A 17,570-nucleotide genomic window follows, 5' to 3' on the forward strand; every position below is an offset into this window, starting at 1 on the left:
CACCCTGAGTAGTGAGTGACTATGACTATTGGAGGTGATATTATGCTTGGTTGCAGGGGCCGCCGTACCGTGCTGGAAGGGGTGCTGCTGTGCATTGTGGTCGTCACCTCACTGGTGATCATTATCCTGGCAGCCTTGCTCGCCTCCCGAGACCAAGAGCTGCAGCGGACCTCAGCTGCCCTCACACCACACACCGCTGGACCCAATCCCTCCCAGGCATCAGACACACACACCACCACACAGCCAGCACTAACACAGACAGGTCAGTCAGTCACGACAGGAGAACATGATGTATATCTACATGAATATGCCTTTAATAAGCTTTCACCATGTCAATAACAACATTTCATAACACCTCATCTTACCATCTTTTTTTATCTGTATGCAGCCATTTCAGAGGGACAATAACACTCCTCATGTGCCTCCATCTATCCATTTGATCAATTTATAAAACTTTCAAAGCTTATTTATTATGTTATCAGCGTGTGAAATTGTGAATCAGGAAGATTTGGTGCATATGTGCTGCAATAGGCTATTGTGATCACCCTAACTGGCGTTGTTGAATGTCCAGTTTTGGGTGTGTGCTGGGATGGGCTATTGTGATCACTCTAAGCCCAGCATTGTTGGATGTCCAGTGTCCAGTGTGTGCTCGGATGGGCTAGAAACCCCACTCCCAAGCATGTTTCATCAGATCTTGCTGAACTTGGTCACAGGGTTTTATCTTGAAATTGTTTAGGCCAAGTTTGCAATTTGATTCAAATTTTGATCTTTACAATATTAAGGTCATGTTTGAATCTGGGTCAATCAGCAACCAACATGAGGTGATAAGGAAACGCCTTCAACAATTGAGGAGTTTTACAGTCAAGGAATCAGCCTCTTGTTTTACCTAAGCAGAGTTATGGACTTGTGAAGTGTGTGCATTTTCCATATTACCGGTATATGGTTTTAATGAAAGCAGTTCCTGTTCAGAAAAGTTCTTTATTGTTATTATCTTACACAAATCATTTTGGGGGAAGGGAATTTCTCAAGTCAGAAATTAAAGAAGAAGATTGTGAACACTACCCAATTTGAATAAAAATTAGTCAGAGTATTTGTCTCAATCATATCTCAGCAGGAAAATATGTTCAAAAACTTGGTCACCAGGTCAAATAATAGAAAAAGCTTTCAACACTTGAAACCACATGTATTGCCTAATCTATATAAAAATAGATCAAAAATATTCCTTAATGATATCTCATCCAAGTTTTTAATGGGGTCTCATTTTGTGAAAACAAGGTCACTAGGTCAAATTAAAGAAAAATCTTGTGAGCACTGTAGAGGCCACAGTTATTTTCCAATCTTCATGAAACTTGGTGAATAAATTTGTCCCAATTATATATCTAATCAGTTTGAAAATAGGTGTCATCAGGTCAAAAACTAGGACACTAGGTCATTTGGAAAAATAATTGGAACACCTGAGAAGTCACAGGAAGCTAACTCCGAACATCTGTTCTAATGATTTCTGTACCAAGTGAGATATGGTCCCTTTCCATTCAAATATTAAAATACATGATCGTTATGAGTTGTTGAATGTATCAAATTTTCAACCAAATCATCATGAGACTTGCTCAGAATACTTAAGAAATTGTGTTGTTATGATACATGCGCTGAGTTTGAAAATGATTTTAATTTTTTCAAAATCATAGTGTTGTGGCAGTAGTTGTGAATTCTTGTGAACACTGCCTCCTCAGAACAGTTTTGTTCCTTGGGGTCTCTGTGAAACTGGGCTTGCTTGAATTTTAATTTGAATTCTGACTTGCTTAATTGCAATATAGTGCTTTCTTTCCAATATTGCCTGTCAATGTGACTTGTATGTGTGGGTGTGCTGACAGAGTACTGCCTGACGCCAGCGTGCATCACGGTGTCGAGCATGTTGCTGGACTCAGTGGACGCCAGTGTGGACCCATGTGATGACTTCTATCGTTATGCCTGTGGGCACTGGGTTGACACACACATCATACCATCCGGACACTCGCGCTGGAACATCTTCAGTGAGCTGCGTAAACAGAACCAGGAGGTCATGAAGAGAGTCATAGGTAACATACCACCCTTACACAGGACTACAGAGTCATTGGTAACACACGACCGTTACACATGACTACAGAGTCATGGGTATAATACCACCCTTACACAGGACTACAGAGTCATAGATAACATACCACCCTTACACAGGACTAGATAGTCATAGGTAACATACCACCCTTACACAGGACTAGAGTGTCATAGTTAAAATACCACCCTAACACACAGTGCTTTCCACAGGCCATTTAATGGTCCTTCACCGGTGTGCTTGAAATTCAAAATCAGAGTCCGTGGGGTGCTTGAAATTTTGTGATCAGTGTGTTATAATTTTTCATTAATTGCAACTAGACATTTTTAAGATCAAAGTGATATCGACTTCACCGAAAATTGGGAGAGCCGATTTATGATCCTCTGTCAATTACGTCATGTATCACTTTACCCACCTAAAGCCTGCCTAAAGGCAGATCGTCGTCGTAATGGAAAATTGATATTGGCCAATGAGAGCGCATGCTTTGAATGAGCGACAACACTCAGTAAGAAGTCATACCTGCAGTAAGGTCATGCGGACGACGAGTGACGTAATTTTCATCAGTGTGTGATTTTATGGCAGTTTGTTGGCTTTGTTATCTAACACACTCATCGGTCCCTACGGTGTTCACCTCCACCATGAAATCTTGGCCACTTACTTAGAAGACTGATGATGGCAACCGGATGTAATCCTCGTGGCTGTTGTGCATTTCATGCATAATATGGTCAAAACATTTATTTGACACGTAATGCGCTTTAACAAATTATTGTTGAATTAATTACGCACAGCTGTAAATGTTTCGTTTGATTCTAAAATGAGCATTATTAAATTTGTAATCCGAAACATGCTTCCGAATTTTAATGCTAACACGACAATAACAAATTCTAGCGTCAAATAAACAGTGCTTTATCTTTTGTCTCAATAAAAAGTGCGCAACAATTATACAGACATGTAAAACATTGCATGGAAAGTGTGGGTTTATTTTGTGTTGTATAAATATGGGAACATTCTGTCAGGCGATTTACGCATGTCAAAGTGGGGAAAAAAAAACGCCCATATTGGACGTATATTTCATCACATCTTTAAATAGTAACAAATGCCAAAATGTATTTGATACTTAAGAAAATGACAAATGTTTGTGTTTCTTGAAATTCTTGAGCACTTTTATAGTAAATATTTAGCAGAATTTGCTTTAAAACTGGAATATACAGGATTATTGGGTAATGAGTAGCGATGGGAAAAGTAGTAAGTATGCAGAAATAGATAGAAAGTACGGTTGATATGGATGTATTAAGGAAAAGATCGTTGATACTGATGTATTAAGGAATCGCACTCGTGATTTAATCCCTACGCATCTAAACTTCCAGCCGTGGGTTATTCGACAACAAACTATAACGTATACGAATTATTTCTTAAACGGCATTTCACTCTACAAATGTAAAAAAAAAAGTATGGAGGGTACAGCCCTTCCATACCCCCCCCCCCTAACGGCCCCGGGGCGTCTGAAAAAAATCCTGTGGAAAGCACTGTTACACAGGACTACAGAGTCATAGGTAACAGACCACCCTTACACTGGACTAGAGAGTCATAGGTAACGTACCACCCTTACACACAACTAGAGAGTCATAGGTAACATACCACCCTTACACAGGACAAGAGAGTCATAGGTAACACACCACCCTTACACAGGATGAGAGAGTCATAGGTAACACACCACCCTTACACAGGACAAGAGAGTCTTAGGTAACATACCACCCTTACACACAACTAGAGAGTCATAGGTAACATACCACCCTTACACAGGACTAGAGAGTCATAGGTAACACACCTACCTTACACAGGACTAGAGAATCATAGGTAACATACCACCCTTACACACAACTAGAGTCATAGGTAACATACCACCCTTACACTCTGCTAGATAGTCATAGGTAACATACCACCCTTATGCCTCAGTCACAAATAATCTCTGGCCGATGTGTCCAATCTCCAGGCATCGGGAAGATTGAACACGTCGGAGCCGTTCGCCGTCCGATGAGTGACAAAGTGGCATGTGCGTGCGATCATCGGCCGGTCGCCAGCCCGATGAGCGGAAAAATACATCGGACGGTGATCGGTGTCTATTTGTGACTGAGGTATTAGACAGGACTAGAGAGTCAAAGATAACATACCACCCTTACACAGGACTAGAGAGTCATAGGTAACATACCACCCTTACAGGATTACACAGCATAAGGACTGACTTTAACAGCATGTTATTTGGGTTTCAAGTATTTGATCATCTGTTCATGTTATGACTGAAGGCCTTGATTATGAGATTTGAACAGAGGTCGATTGTGGTCTTGTTGACCTTAACTAAACCAATTATGTACTCCATTTCAGGTGTTGTGGTGTTAACACATTAGAATACTAGGCTTTACTCGTCCATTAAAAAAAGAAGTTGGCAGACTTGAAATTCTCACAATTTTACATATTATGAGACTGTGATTCTCAAAAAAAGTGAAAGGTTAAAGTCAATTGTTAGAAATGAATTGTTAACATGTTGTCTGTAGTGTATCTTAGTCCAGCTTGGATTAATTGTCAATAAATGTGTCAGAAGTAAAACATCATGTTGAATTGGCACTATGCACTGCATCCATTCCTTAAAGTTTGAAGGAGTAATAACCACAGTGATTGTAGTGCAGAAGAACATTACACATTTGTCATTGTCAAAGCTCATATGTTAGAAAGGAATGCTTTCACACCTGGTCTTATTGTTACCCCAAAAAGGCTTTATTGACTAATTATCTTTTTGAAAATGGTCGTCTTGGTCTATTTATGACTAACAAATGCTTATTCTACAGTGTTGTTGAATACTCCCTGTGAGTTTCTATATTGGGTACACACACAGAGCAGCCCATCAATGCTTCCCAGAGTGATGCAGAGGTGAAGGCCTAAGCTGTACTACCAGTCCTGCATGGACAAGAACAAGACCATAGACAAGCTGGGCAGCCGCCCCCTCCAGGACCTCATACGGCAGTTTGGTGGTTGGAGCGTCTCCAACAGGACGGGTGTGTGGAGCCCGGACACCTGGAGTCTGCAGGGGGCACTCCAGAACATGAAAGTCTTTGGGGCTTTCTTCGTATTCTTTGTTGGAGAAGATGACAAAAATTCTTCCCAGAATATTTTACAGGTTTGTTTTATGTATAGGTTATATATATACATGTATTATATATTTTATATATATATATGAAAGAACATGCAGAAATGTTGCATACATAAGTCTTGAAAAAAAAAAGTTTTTGCTTTTGTAACTATCAAACAAGTTTATGAAGATTAAAAAATGTTTTACATTATGTAAGTCATTTCTTTCGGATCATAGCTATTACTTTACAGAGCCATTTTAACATGCTATGCATATCCATTCCTGTAATATTATCACTACACTGGCCACATGATGCCATGGTTGATGAGCGGTCCTAGCTGTGCGATATTGTGTTCCAGGTGGACCAGGGAGGTCTAGGACTGCCAGACAGAGACTTCTACCTCAACAAAACTATTGATCAAGATAAGGTAAATAAACCTCTTAACAAGAGACTAGTAACATTTTAAAGTACATCAATGTGTGTGTCAACCTGTACTTAATTGAAATTCATTTTATGTAGTTTACTTGCAATATAAGGTCTTTCCTTGAACTGTACACTCTTCATAACTATCAATGTCGTCACAAGAAAAAGCAGCATTGATTAATGTTTATTGTTGTGACTGATTCATCTGTGTTTAATGACAGCAGCATCTTCACTTGTCTTCTCAAACAGTCTTCCATGTGTCAGTATGTTAATCTGCAAAACTGGATTAAGTGATTTCTCAAAATGTAAATCAATCTAAAATTGTTCATCCAATCCTCACCTTATTTCATGAGATCAAAATTATCTGATCCAATTGCTATATCTAGACAAATCATCACAGCGATGTTATTGTCCTTGACTTATATAAAATGAAGCTTATATTCAGTGTTAGTCCACTGTGTTACATGTTGTGCAGGTGCTGTCAGCGTACCTGGACTACATGACACTTGTGGGAGTCCTTCTGGGGGGAGAGGAGAACAACACTCGCAGTCAGATGAGAGAAGTCATAGAGTTTGAGATCAAACTTGCAAATGTATGATGCATATTTTGTCCCTTCTAGTGTTTATTTGCATTCTGCGAAGTTGAATTGCTTTCAGTTACCTTTTATGCAGAAATGTACGCAGCGTAAATCGCTGTGTAGAAATAAGCATAAGTAAGAGAATATACGAGGTAATTCCATACATCTAACCTTCAGCATCTAGTACCCCTCTAACATAAACCTTTTTTTTATTTAGCTCTTCTGATCATCTGAGAACAAAGTGCTAATAGTGAGCTTTTGGGTCTTTCTATCAACTGTTTCTTGTAATAAATATCCTCCTTAACAGATGTGCAGATTTTGATGCAACTTCATTATCCCCCGCCATAGGCGGAGGGATATTGTTTTGGCGTTGTCCGTCCGTCTTTCCGTCCGTCCATCTTTCCGTCCGTCCGAAGCCATATCTTGGAAGTGCTTTGGCAGATTTTATTGAAACTTGGTATGAGTATATGTATGGATAAAAGGATAATGCACAACAAATGGCATTGTACACCATCTGTTAATAACGGAGTTATGGCCCTTTGTATCTTGAAAAAATGCTTTTTTGAGTGTCAAATCTAACACTTTTGTGTCCAGAAGCATATTTGCGGGGGAATATCAATTCAACGAATTTACTTGTTGGAATGATTGTTTGGTGACCCTCTCTCTAAATTGGATTGTTAGTCTGCATATGTGAGTTAAATGGGCTAAACATGGTTTTTAAATGGAAACATTTTGCTTTCCTGGTCTTTCCTTTAGTATTGACAGAACATTTTGGTGGTATAATGCTATTTCATAGACACAGTTTTTATTTTTACATATATGTGTGAAGTTTACTGTAAACCTATTTATTTAAGCTTGATGGCTTTGAAAGCTTACGGCTTATTGAAACCTTCTTGAATCTGTTTCCTGGGTAGAACCAGTACTTGTATTTGTTTTTGATCTAAAGAATGCTCCCTCAGTAGGGTTAAAAAACCATTATCTCCTATGTTTTGTATAATACTGACTATAATATAGTATTCAATGTTGCTCTGATTTCCCAAGATTACTGTACCCAATGAGGAAAGACGCAATGAAGAAGACATGTACCATAAGATGACCCTGTCCTCAGTTCAGACCCTGTCACCATTTGTAAGTGGATATTTCTTTCTGTCTTGTACATCTGTGTATGGCTGATTTAGTTGCAAAATTGCATACTTATCAACTGAGGCCGCGTATGATGAGCAAAGCCATGGAAATCTTAACAAAGCTTGTTCTTGTGAAAAATCAGTAGTTGTAATCTGCTTCAGTACATTAATGTTATGGCATATAATGGTTGGACAGGTACTCCAGTACATTATTGTATATTGAATATAATGGTTGGACAGGTACTTCAGTACATTATTGTATATTGAATATAATGGTTGAACAGGTACTTTCGTACTTTATTGTATATTGAATATAATGGTTGGACAGGTACTCCAGTACATTATTGTATATTGTATATAATGGTTGGACAGGTACTGCAGTACATTATTGTATATTGAATATAATGGTTGGACAGGTACTCCAGTACATTATTGTATATTGAATATAATGGTTGGACAGGTACTCCAGTACATTAATGTTATTGTATATAATGGTTGGACAGGTACTCCAGTACATTATTGTATATTGAATATAATGGTTGGACAGGTACTCCAGTACATTATTGTATATTGAATATAATGGTTGGACAGGTACTTCAGTACATTATTGTATATTGAATATAATGGTTGGACAGGTACTCCAGTACATTAATGTTATTGTATATAATGGTTGGACAGGTACTCCAGTACATTATTGTATATTGAATATAATGGTTGGACAGGTACTCCAGTACATTATTGTATATTGAATATAATGGTTGGACAGGTACTCCAGTACATTATTGTATATTGAATATAATGGTTGGACAGGTACTCCAGTACATTATTGTATATTGAATATAATGGTTGGACAGGTACTCCAGTACATTATTGTATATTGAATATAATGGTTGGACAGGTACTCCAGTACATTATTGTATATTGAATATAATGGTTGGACAGGTACTCCAGTACATTAATGTTATTGTATATAATGGTTGGACAGGTACTCCAGTACATTATTGTATATTGAATATAATGGTTGGACAGGTACTCCAGTACATTATTGTATATTGAATATAATGGTTAAACAGGTACTCAAGTACATTAATGTTATTGTATATAATGGTTGGACAGGTACTCCAGTACATTATTGTATATTGAATATAATGGTTGGACAGGTACTCCAGTACATTATTGTATATTGAATATAATGGTTGGACAGGTACTTCAGTACATTATTGTATATTGAATATAATGGTTGGACAGGTACTCCAGTACATTATTGTATATTGAATATAATGGTTGGACAGATACTCCAGTACATTAATGTTATGGCATATAATGGTTGGACAGGTACTTCAGTACATTTTTGTATATTGAATATAATGGTTGGACAGGTACTCCAGTACATTATTGTATATTGAATATAATGGTTGGACAGGTACTTCAGTACATTATTGTATATTGAATATAATGGTTGGACAGGTAATCCAGTACATTATTGTATATTGAATATAATGGTTGGACAGGTACTTCAGTACATTATTGTATATTGAATATAATGGTTTGACAGGTACTCCAGTACATTATTGTATATTGAATATAATGGTTGGACAGGTACTCCAGTACATTAATGTTATGGCATATAATGGTTGAACAGGTACTTCAGTACATTATTGTATATTGAATATAATGGTTGGACAGGTACTTCAGTACATTATTGTATATTGAATATAATGGTTGGACAGGTACTTCAGTACATTATTGTATATTGAATATAATGGTTGGACAGGTACTCCAGTACATTATTGTATATTGCATATAATGGTTGGACAGGTACTCCAGTACATTATTGTATATTGAATACAATGGTTGGACAGGTACTTCAGTACATTATTGTATATTGAATATAATGGTTGGACAGGTACTTCTGTACTTTATTGTATATTGTGTATAATGGTTGGACAGGTACTCAATAAATGTATATTGTATATAATGGTTGGACGGTTACATCATTACCTTATTGTATATTGTGTATACTGGTTGGACAGTTACTTCAGTACATTATTGTACAATGTATATTGTATATTATGGTTGAACAGGTACTGCAGTACATTATTGTATATTGTATATAATGGTTGGACAGGTACATGTACATCAGTACATTATTGTATATTGTATATAATGGTTGGACAGGTACTTCAGTACATTACTGTATATTGTATATAATGGTTGGACAGGTACTTAAGTACATTATTATATATTGTATATGATGGTTGGACAGGTACTTCAGTACATTATTGTTTATTGTATATCATAGTTGAACGGTTACTCCAGTACATTATTGCATATTGTGTGTAATGGTTGGACGGTTTCTTCAGTACATTATTGCATATTGTGTATAATGGTTGGAGGGTTACTTCAGTACATTATTGTATATTGTGTATAATGATTTGACAGTTACTTCAGTACTTTATTGTATATTGTGCTGTGTATAATTGTTGGACAGGTACTTCAGTACATTATTGTATATTGTATATAATAGTTCGGCAGTTACTTCAGTACATTATTGTTTATTGTTTATAATGGTTGGACATTTACTTCTGTACATTATTGCATATTGTGTATTATGGTTGGACGGGTACTTCTGTACATTATTTTATATTGTGTATAATGGTTATACAGGTACTTTTTTACATTATTGTATATTGTGTATAATGGTTTGACAGGTGCTTCAGTACATTATTGCATATTGTGAATAATGGTTGGACAGGTACTTCCGTACATTATTGTATTATTGTGTATAATTGTTGGACAGGTACTTCAGTACATTATTGTATATTGTATATGATGGTTGGACAGGTACTTCAGTACATTATTGTTTATTGTATATCATAGTTGAACGGTTACTCCAGTACATTATTGCATATTGTGTGTAATGGTTGGACGGTTTCTTCAGTACATTATTGTATATTGTGTATAATGGTTGGACAGGTACTTCAGTACATTACTGTATATTGTGTATAATGGTTGGACTGGTACTTCAGTACATTACTGTATATTGTGTATTATGGTTGGACAGGTACTTCAGTACATTATTGTATATTGTGTATAACGGTTTGACAGGTACTTCCGTACATTATTGTATTATTGTGTATAATGGTTGGACAGGTACTTTGGTACATTATTGCATATTGTGTGTTATGGTTGGGCGGTTTCTTCTGTACATTATTGTATATTGTGTATAGTGTTTACACTAGTATGGGATTGCCCATTTTAGGTACTTCGTTTTCAGGCTGTGGTTTGTATAGATTTTTTTTAAATGTATTAAAATAGATTCTTGTTTGACAGCTCTGAATTTGGCTTAATTACCGTAATTACTTTAAGTTTACAGAGCATTAAAAAAAAATTGTGTCCAAAAATTTAGATACGAAAAATATTTTTTTTAAATACAGGTATGCAAAAATTTAGAGACAGGTATGTTATTTTTGTTTGTCAATTATGACATCGCAAAAAAAAATGTTATTGATGTGCAATAATTTTATAGTGTTTTACTCATCTTTCTATGCTTTAAAATAAATACAACTTAATATCTTTGCAATCACATACCTGAGATTATACATAACAAATATAAACATTAAACTTATTGTTTTTTTTAGCTCACCTGAGCGATAGCTCGGGGTGAGCTATTGTGATCACTCAGCGTCCGTCGTCTGTCTGTCCGTCCGTCTGTCTGTAAACAATTTGTAAACATCTTCTTCTACTAAACCATTGAGCCAATTTCAACTAAATTTCATGTGGAGCATCCCTAGGTCATGGGACAAAAGAATTGTTAAAAAAAATTTGATCACATAACCAAGATGGCCGCCATGACCATATATGGTAAAAATCTTAAAAAATCTTCTTGTCAGAAACCGCTCATCAGATTTTCAAAAAATTTCACAGGGATGACCTTGGAAGGCTCCCCTGAAAAATTTGTTCAAAGAAATTTGATTCGTCAAAAAACATGGCCTCAGGAGCTCGTTGAACTTTGCATGTTTATTCGTTTTTGCCTATTTTGTGAAAACTTTAAAAAATCTTCCACATTTTTTGTCCGATCCTTTCCAAATTTGCACAGTGTCTTTATATCAATGAGGACACGAACCCTACAAAAAATGAGCATTATTGGTCCATGAAGTACAGAATTACCTCCCCTTGAATTGAGAAAATGGTGTTTATGCAATTAAATCCAAATTTTTCATCCTATTCTTTCCAAACTTGTTTATATATCAGATTAAAGAGAATAAAATTTTCTTTATTATGTTTTTTCTTTCATGAAAATCCATAAAGGATAAGTGTTATTAATCGTTGCTTAATTAATGAACAATGCGAATTATCGGTATTGATCTTTTTCCTGACATGCCGTCCCAGATATTAACCGCTTTCAGCTGTAGACTGTGCATCAATACATCGCCGTGTTATTGACCTGAAAAATTCATACGCAGTCGGCATTAACACCGGTCATCGAGACAAATTACTGATGTGAAAACAAATCGTACATCGTAGAGGATTAAATAAACAATTACATCTGATTAAAGATTAAAGATTGCTGCCGATTTAAATCAATTTGAGTACTTTTTGCATATATTTGATGCCGAATGGGAAGCTGTGTTTAGACTTAAGTTGAGAAAAATGGCAACGAGATACTTGCCTGTTGGTAGCTAAAGAAACTTCAGCGTACAGTTTATAATGGGTGGCCATTCCCAGCTGTAGTCTACGGGCGGGTAGTGAACTGGTTGAGAAAAGTGGAAGCTTGTGGAAAAGCGGTTTGAGAAGTTTGTAAGAAAACCCTGAATTATCAGTCTTGTGGGAAGAAGGCATTGCGTCTCCACGCAAAGGGCCCTTATCACATAAAGAATATAAGAACCATCAAGACCAACCAGGTAGGGTTTTTATTTTTTTAAACTAACACCCCGAATTTGGTCGTATTTTCTGTTGCTAAAGTTTACTGTTTAGGTTGTTTTGCATCAAAAATCGGCAAGATAGATCTAGCAAATTTGCCAATTTTTTTTTATTAATAACGTATGATTCATTGATTGTGAGCTTTTAAAACATTTTGACCTTTGAATAAAGCATAAATCAGGAAAAGAATTTTAACAGTAATTGAAAATACGATCAAATACGCCATTTTTGCTGACTGGGACAGGTCTTTTTTAGTTAAATAAAATGTTTTATTGTCCCCAACATATGAGCCCAGCAGCAAGAAATGTTGTTTTTTTTACTTTTTGTAAAACAAATATGGGCAACCTACCGTAATCCAAATTCGCCGACACCTTAATTCGACGATGTTCTATTTTTATCGATTAAATGGATGATTATTGTCTTGGAATCATTTCAAAGTAATACAGCCGAGTTTAAAATTATATTTTGTGCTATTAAACATTCATTATTTCTTAAATTATTTGCTAAATATTGCTTCATGTAACCGTTACATCGTCAAATTTGGGTCACACCAGGATACAATTATTTAGCATTCAAACAACGATTGGGATAAAAACTAGGGAAACCCATGCTGAAATTTTCAATTTTAACTGTTTAGCAGAAGCCACCATACCCAATTTTCTTAGGTGTATGTGGAGGCTTCTGGCAGCATGATTCTGTGAATATAAATGGTGACATTTGATTCTGCATTAATTAAACATGTATTATTGACTTTTTTAAAGTATGTGTGAAAAATATAATTTGTAACCACTGTTACAGGTTTTATCTGGTTCTTCAAAAGCAACACCTGCAGTCAAGTCCATGCCAGACAGAGGGTGCATGTGAATGAATTGCCTTTTGACTAACTTTGTGTTCTTTATCAAATACATGAAGATTTTTAAATATATGTTATGTTGTTTTTTTAAGAAAATAGAATCACCAGAACAGGTACAGGCACCCTTTAAATGTGTCGAATCCAGGAGCTTCTGGGGGCCTCTGGCGCCCTTGTCCCCTGGACCCACCGAGGGCCCTGCGGCCCCCTGGCCCCCAGCTTTAAGTTCAGGATTTTCAAAATATCCAACTTTGACCCCTGCAAATGCTTTGCTAAAACTTTGGCTACAGTTTCTTAAATTTGGCTACACAAAATTCCATTTGGCTAAAATGTTGGCCACATAAATTTTTGGGCAAGAGGAGCCCTCTTTGGATTGTATTTAGGTCATCTGGGGTCAGCAACTAGGCACTAGGTCAAATAATAGAAAAACCTTGTGTAGACTATAGAGGTCACAGTTTTAATCAGATTTTATTGAAATATAGTCAGAATGTTTGTCTTGTTAAAATCTGGATTGGGATTGACTTTGGGTCATCTAGGGTCAAAAACTAGGTCAGATTAAAAAAACAAACTTTTGTAGACAGTAGAGGTCACAGTTTTCATTAAATCTTTATGAAATTTGGCCAGAATATTAATCTTGATGAAATCTGGGTTGGGATTGTATTAGGGTCATCTGGGGTCAAAAACTAGGTCAAATCATAGAAAAACTTTGTGAAGACAATAGAGGTCATAGTTTTCATATGTTCTTAATGAAATATGGTCAGAATGTTTATCTTGATAATATCTTTTTTTGGATCGTATATGGGTCATCTGGGGTCAAAAAATAGGTCACCGGGCAAATTCTAGTAAAACCTTGTGTAGATGAAAGAGGTCACAGTTTTCATCACGTCTTAATGAAATTTTGTCAGAATGTATTAATTAATGAAATATGGGTCTAATAAAATTTAAGTTCATGAAGCAAGGTTAGTCAGGTGAGCGATTCAGGGCCATCATGGCCCTCTTGTAATACATTAACTATATTATTTCAAATGCTGTTGGAAGAAACCATTTTTGTATTACTGTTTTCCCCATAAAGCAAGTGTTATAATCGATTGCTTTCGGTCATTCATCTGCCAGTTGTTGTTTTTAATCCTGATGTAAAAACATGATAGAAGGGTCAGCAGATATGCCAAAACAGGGCTGAAATCTGGTAAAAAAGCGCTGTAAAATTGACTGTAAGAAAATTTAGGGTCTTTAATAAAGGACAAAAATTGGTATGTCTGAAAATTAAGGGAAACAGCAAATAATTTTTTTTGCTAAAACAGAGGGTGTCCGAAAATTTAGAGTGGACGAAAACTTAGAGAAATTATGGTAACTTTGACTGGTCTTGAATATCTTAAATGTTTTATAAAATTAAGAGACTCTCCAGGTCCATTTTGTTGTGGATTTGGGGCACGCTATAAAATTTCCATAGTTTGGCCAATTCTAGCCCATGCAATGATCTAACAAACAAATATCAGTCAAATGTATAAAAAAAATTTTTTTTATATTTGTGGCCATTGCTACAGTGAATATACTGTATGATAGTTGACAAGTATATTGACCATGATGTGAATTCCCTGCTTGGGAGATGGGCAGGTTAGAGAGGGATGTGGTGCAGAAGAAGGAAAATTAGGAGGCCACTCAAGATACTGGAGAGTATGTGCTCAGGTTCAGAAGCCTCCTGTGTACCACTTCAGATAGACTGGACGAGCCTGTTCAACAGCCTGCTGTCACTGGCTCCCAATGTGAGTGTGACTGCGGCAGAGGAGGTGAAGATCTACATGCCTGGTTACCTGCAAAACCTGTCTGTCCTGGTCACTGAAACCCTACAGCAGGGGCAAGGCAAGAGGTACTGCTCCAGGGCTACACTCCACAACATTTCAGACCTCTATTGAAGTGCATATGAGCGAGAACTTTTGCTTCCTATATTTTTTTCAGTTATAGCCCTGTATTATTTTATTATTTTGTATACTTTTTATGTAGAGGAAATCTTCAAAGTTACAAGAGATGTAAACTTGGGATTTAATATGTTGGAAAATCTCAATGAGGGATGTACAGTGCATTACAGACTTTCCCCTGCTTTCATTATTTCAGTGTTATTGCCCTTGTGATGTTAATGTTGAAATTTTGTACACAATCTGTCGGGATGAAACTTGAGAATGTTTGCATGGTTGGGAAAACGGTTATCTAAATTCAACTGCCAATGATCTCTGACAAAGGGAGGTTGTAGAGCTGGAATGACATTGAGTATATTGTTCAGAATGTGTTCATAAATATTAGCACTAACCTTGCTGGAACAGTAAAAAATAATATCCATGCATTGTGTTATTCCTAATGATTAAAGCATTATACTTGTTGATGATGCATGACAAAACATTATAGTTATGTATATGATGCCCACTTATGCTATCTGTCACAGACTACTACAGAACTACATGATGTGGCATGTGGTGAAGTCTATGACAGTGTATCTGACAGAGGAGTTCACTGACGCACGCAACATCCTCACAGAGGCCATGACTGGTGAGTGGTGGATACTGCAGATCTCTCTCAGGAATCAACATAGCAACTGCTATAATTGAAATGTATTCTGTTTTGTCTGCTGACATTATAAAAACTTGAAGACAATGCCAGAAAATCAGTGATTTAGAACACCTGTCCATAACATACTCAAATGGAGCATTTTTTTATCACTTGTGTACATCGTTTGTTTTTCCTTGTCAACATAGTTACTTTTTTAACAATCTATAGGCAACATTTATTAATACATTAAACTGCGTCTAAACATTTATCCCAATGATATCTTTGGTGACTGTGAAAATTGGTCATGTGGAGTTAAAACTAGATCACTATAGCAAATGAAAACGCTTGTGAATGCTCTAGCTCTAGATTTAACTTTTACCCAATCTTCATTAAATATTTTCACAAAATTGTACAATGCTTTGGTTGAATACAAAAAGCTTGATTATCCATAAATACATGGCTACCAGGGTACTTGGCATTTGCTCTTTTTCCATTTGCAACCTTTTTTAAAACTAGATGTCACATTTTTTATCCAATCTATATGAAACTTGCTCAGACCATTTGTTGTAATGATTGCTTGTCTGAGTTTGAAAACTGTTGAAATCTGTTTAGAAACATTGCCACCTGGGGGCTGGGAAGTTTTATGTTTATGGCAATAGTAAAACAATTTGAAAGCCAAATTGTTTATCCACTCATTGTGAAGGTTACTTAGAACATTTAACGAGTTTGTTCATATGAAATTTTGGCTAAGTTTGAAAATGATTTTATTTAAAGAAAAAAAATGGATGGATTGACAATACAAAGTTTGACTTATTTTCTCTATTTCTCTGGAAATCTTGTGAACACTATCTGCTCATTACACTTTGTTTAATATTTGTGTCATTTGAACATCTCGGGGACTTTTACCCTTCTGTTATATCCCTAACACAAAATAAAAACCTTAAATAAATTTAGTTTCCTTCCAGTAGCTAAGGAATGTTATAAATAATAAATAGAATGTTATATTATGATGTGGCTGTATTGTGCAGGGACCACAGGTGGGGAGGAAGTGTGGCGACACTGTATCTCTGACACAGATGAGGTGCTTGGATTTGCACTCGGCTCCATGTTCGTACGAGAGGTCTTCAAAGGAGAGAGCAAACACAAGGTGAGCACTAGCCTCCTGTATTCACATTGTTGAAGTCTCGTGTTGTCATGTGTCAAATACTTTCCTCTCCTTGTTATGTGTAAAATGTGATGCAGTCACATAGCTCTAGCCTTCTATGGTCATGTATCAAACACTTTCCTCTCCTAGGTATGTGTAAAAAGTGATGCATTCACATAGCTTTAGCCTCCTGTTGTCATGTATCAAACACTTTCCTTTCCTAGGTATGTTTAAATAGTGATGCATTCACATAGCTCTAGCCTCCTGTTGTCATGTATCAAACACTTGCCTCTCCTAGTTATGTGTAAAACATGATGCACTCACATAGTTTTAGCCTCCTGTTCTCATGTATCAAACACTTTCCTCTCCATGTTATGTGTAAAAAGTGAGGTACTCACATGGCTCTAGTCCTTGTGGTTATGTATCAAACACTTTCCTCTCCTAGTTATGTGTAAAACGTGATGCACTCACATAGCTTTAGCCTCCTGTTGTCATGTATCACTTTCCTCTCCTAATTATGCCCCCCTTCGAAGAAGAGGGGGTATATTGCTTTGCTCATGTCGGTCGGTCGGTCGGTAGGTCGGTCCGTCCGTCCACCAGGTGGTTTTCGGATGATAACTCAAGAACGCTTGGAGCTAGAATCATGAAACTTCATAGGTACATTGATCATGACTCGCAGATGATCCCTATTGATTTTGAGGTCACTAGGTCAAAGGTCACAGGTGAAGGTCACAGTTACTGGAAATAGGCATTATAAATGTATAACGATTTAGC

The 17,570-nt window shown here is 36.5% G+C and overlaps 1 protein-coding gene across 1 annotated transcript in view; it reads left to right on the forward strand.

Moving 5' to 3' along the window:
* The window catches only part of LOC127832380 (endothelin-converting enzyme homolog), an 88,426-nt gene that overhangs the window by 34,936 nt on the left and 35,920 nt on the right, over nt 1–17,570 (forward strand). The window contains 10 exon segments of the mRNA XM_052357827.1: nt 57–262; nt 1,872–2,075; nt 4,980–5,023; nt 5,025–5,261; nt 5,573–5,641; nt 6,113–6,229; nt 7,256–7,342; nt 14,827–14,978; nt 15,549–15,652; nt 16,681–16,799. Of these exon segments, the coding sequence (XP_052213787.1) occupies nt 57–262; nt 1,872–2,075; nt 4,980–5,023; nt 5,025–5,261; nt 5,573–5,641; nt 6,113–6,229; nt 7,256–7,342; nt 14,827–14,978; nt 15,549–15,652; nt 16,681–16,799 (1,339 nt within the window).

Source organism: Dreissena polymorpha, chromosome 5 (assembly GCF_020536995.1).
Source record: "Dreissena polymorpha isolate Duluth1 chromosome 5, UMN_Dpol_1.0, whole genome shotgun sequence".
NCBI classification, from domain to species: Eukaryota; Metazoa; Mollusca; class Bivalvia; order Myida; family Dreissenidae; genus Dreissena; species Dreissena polymorpha.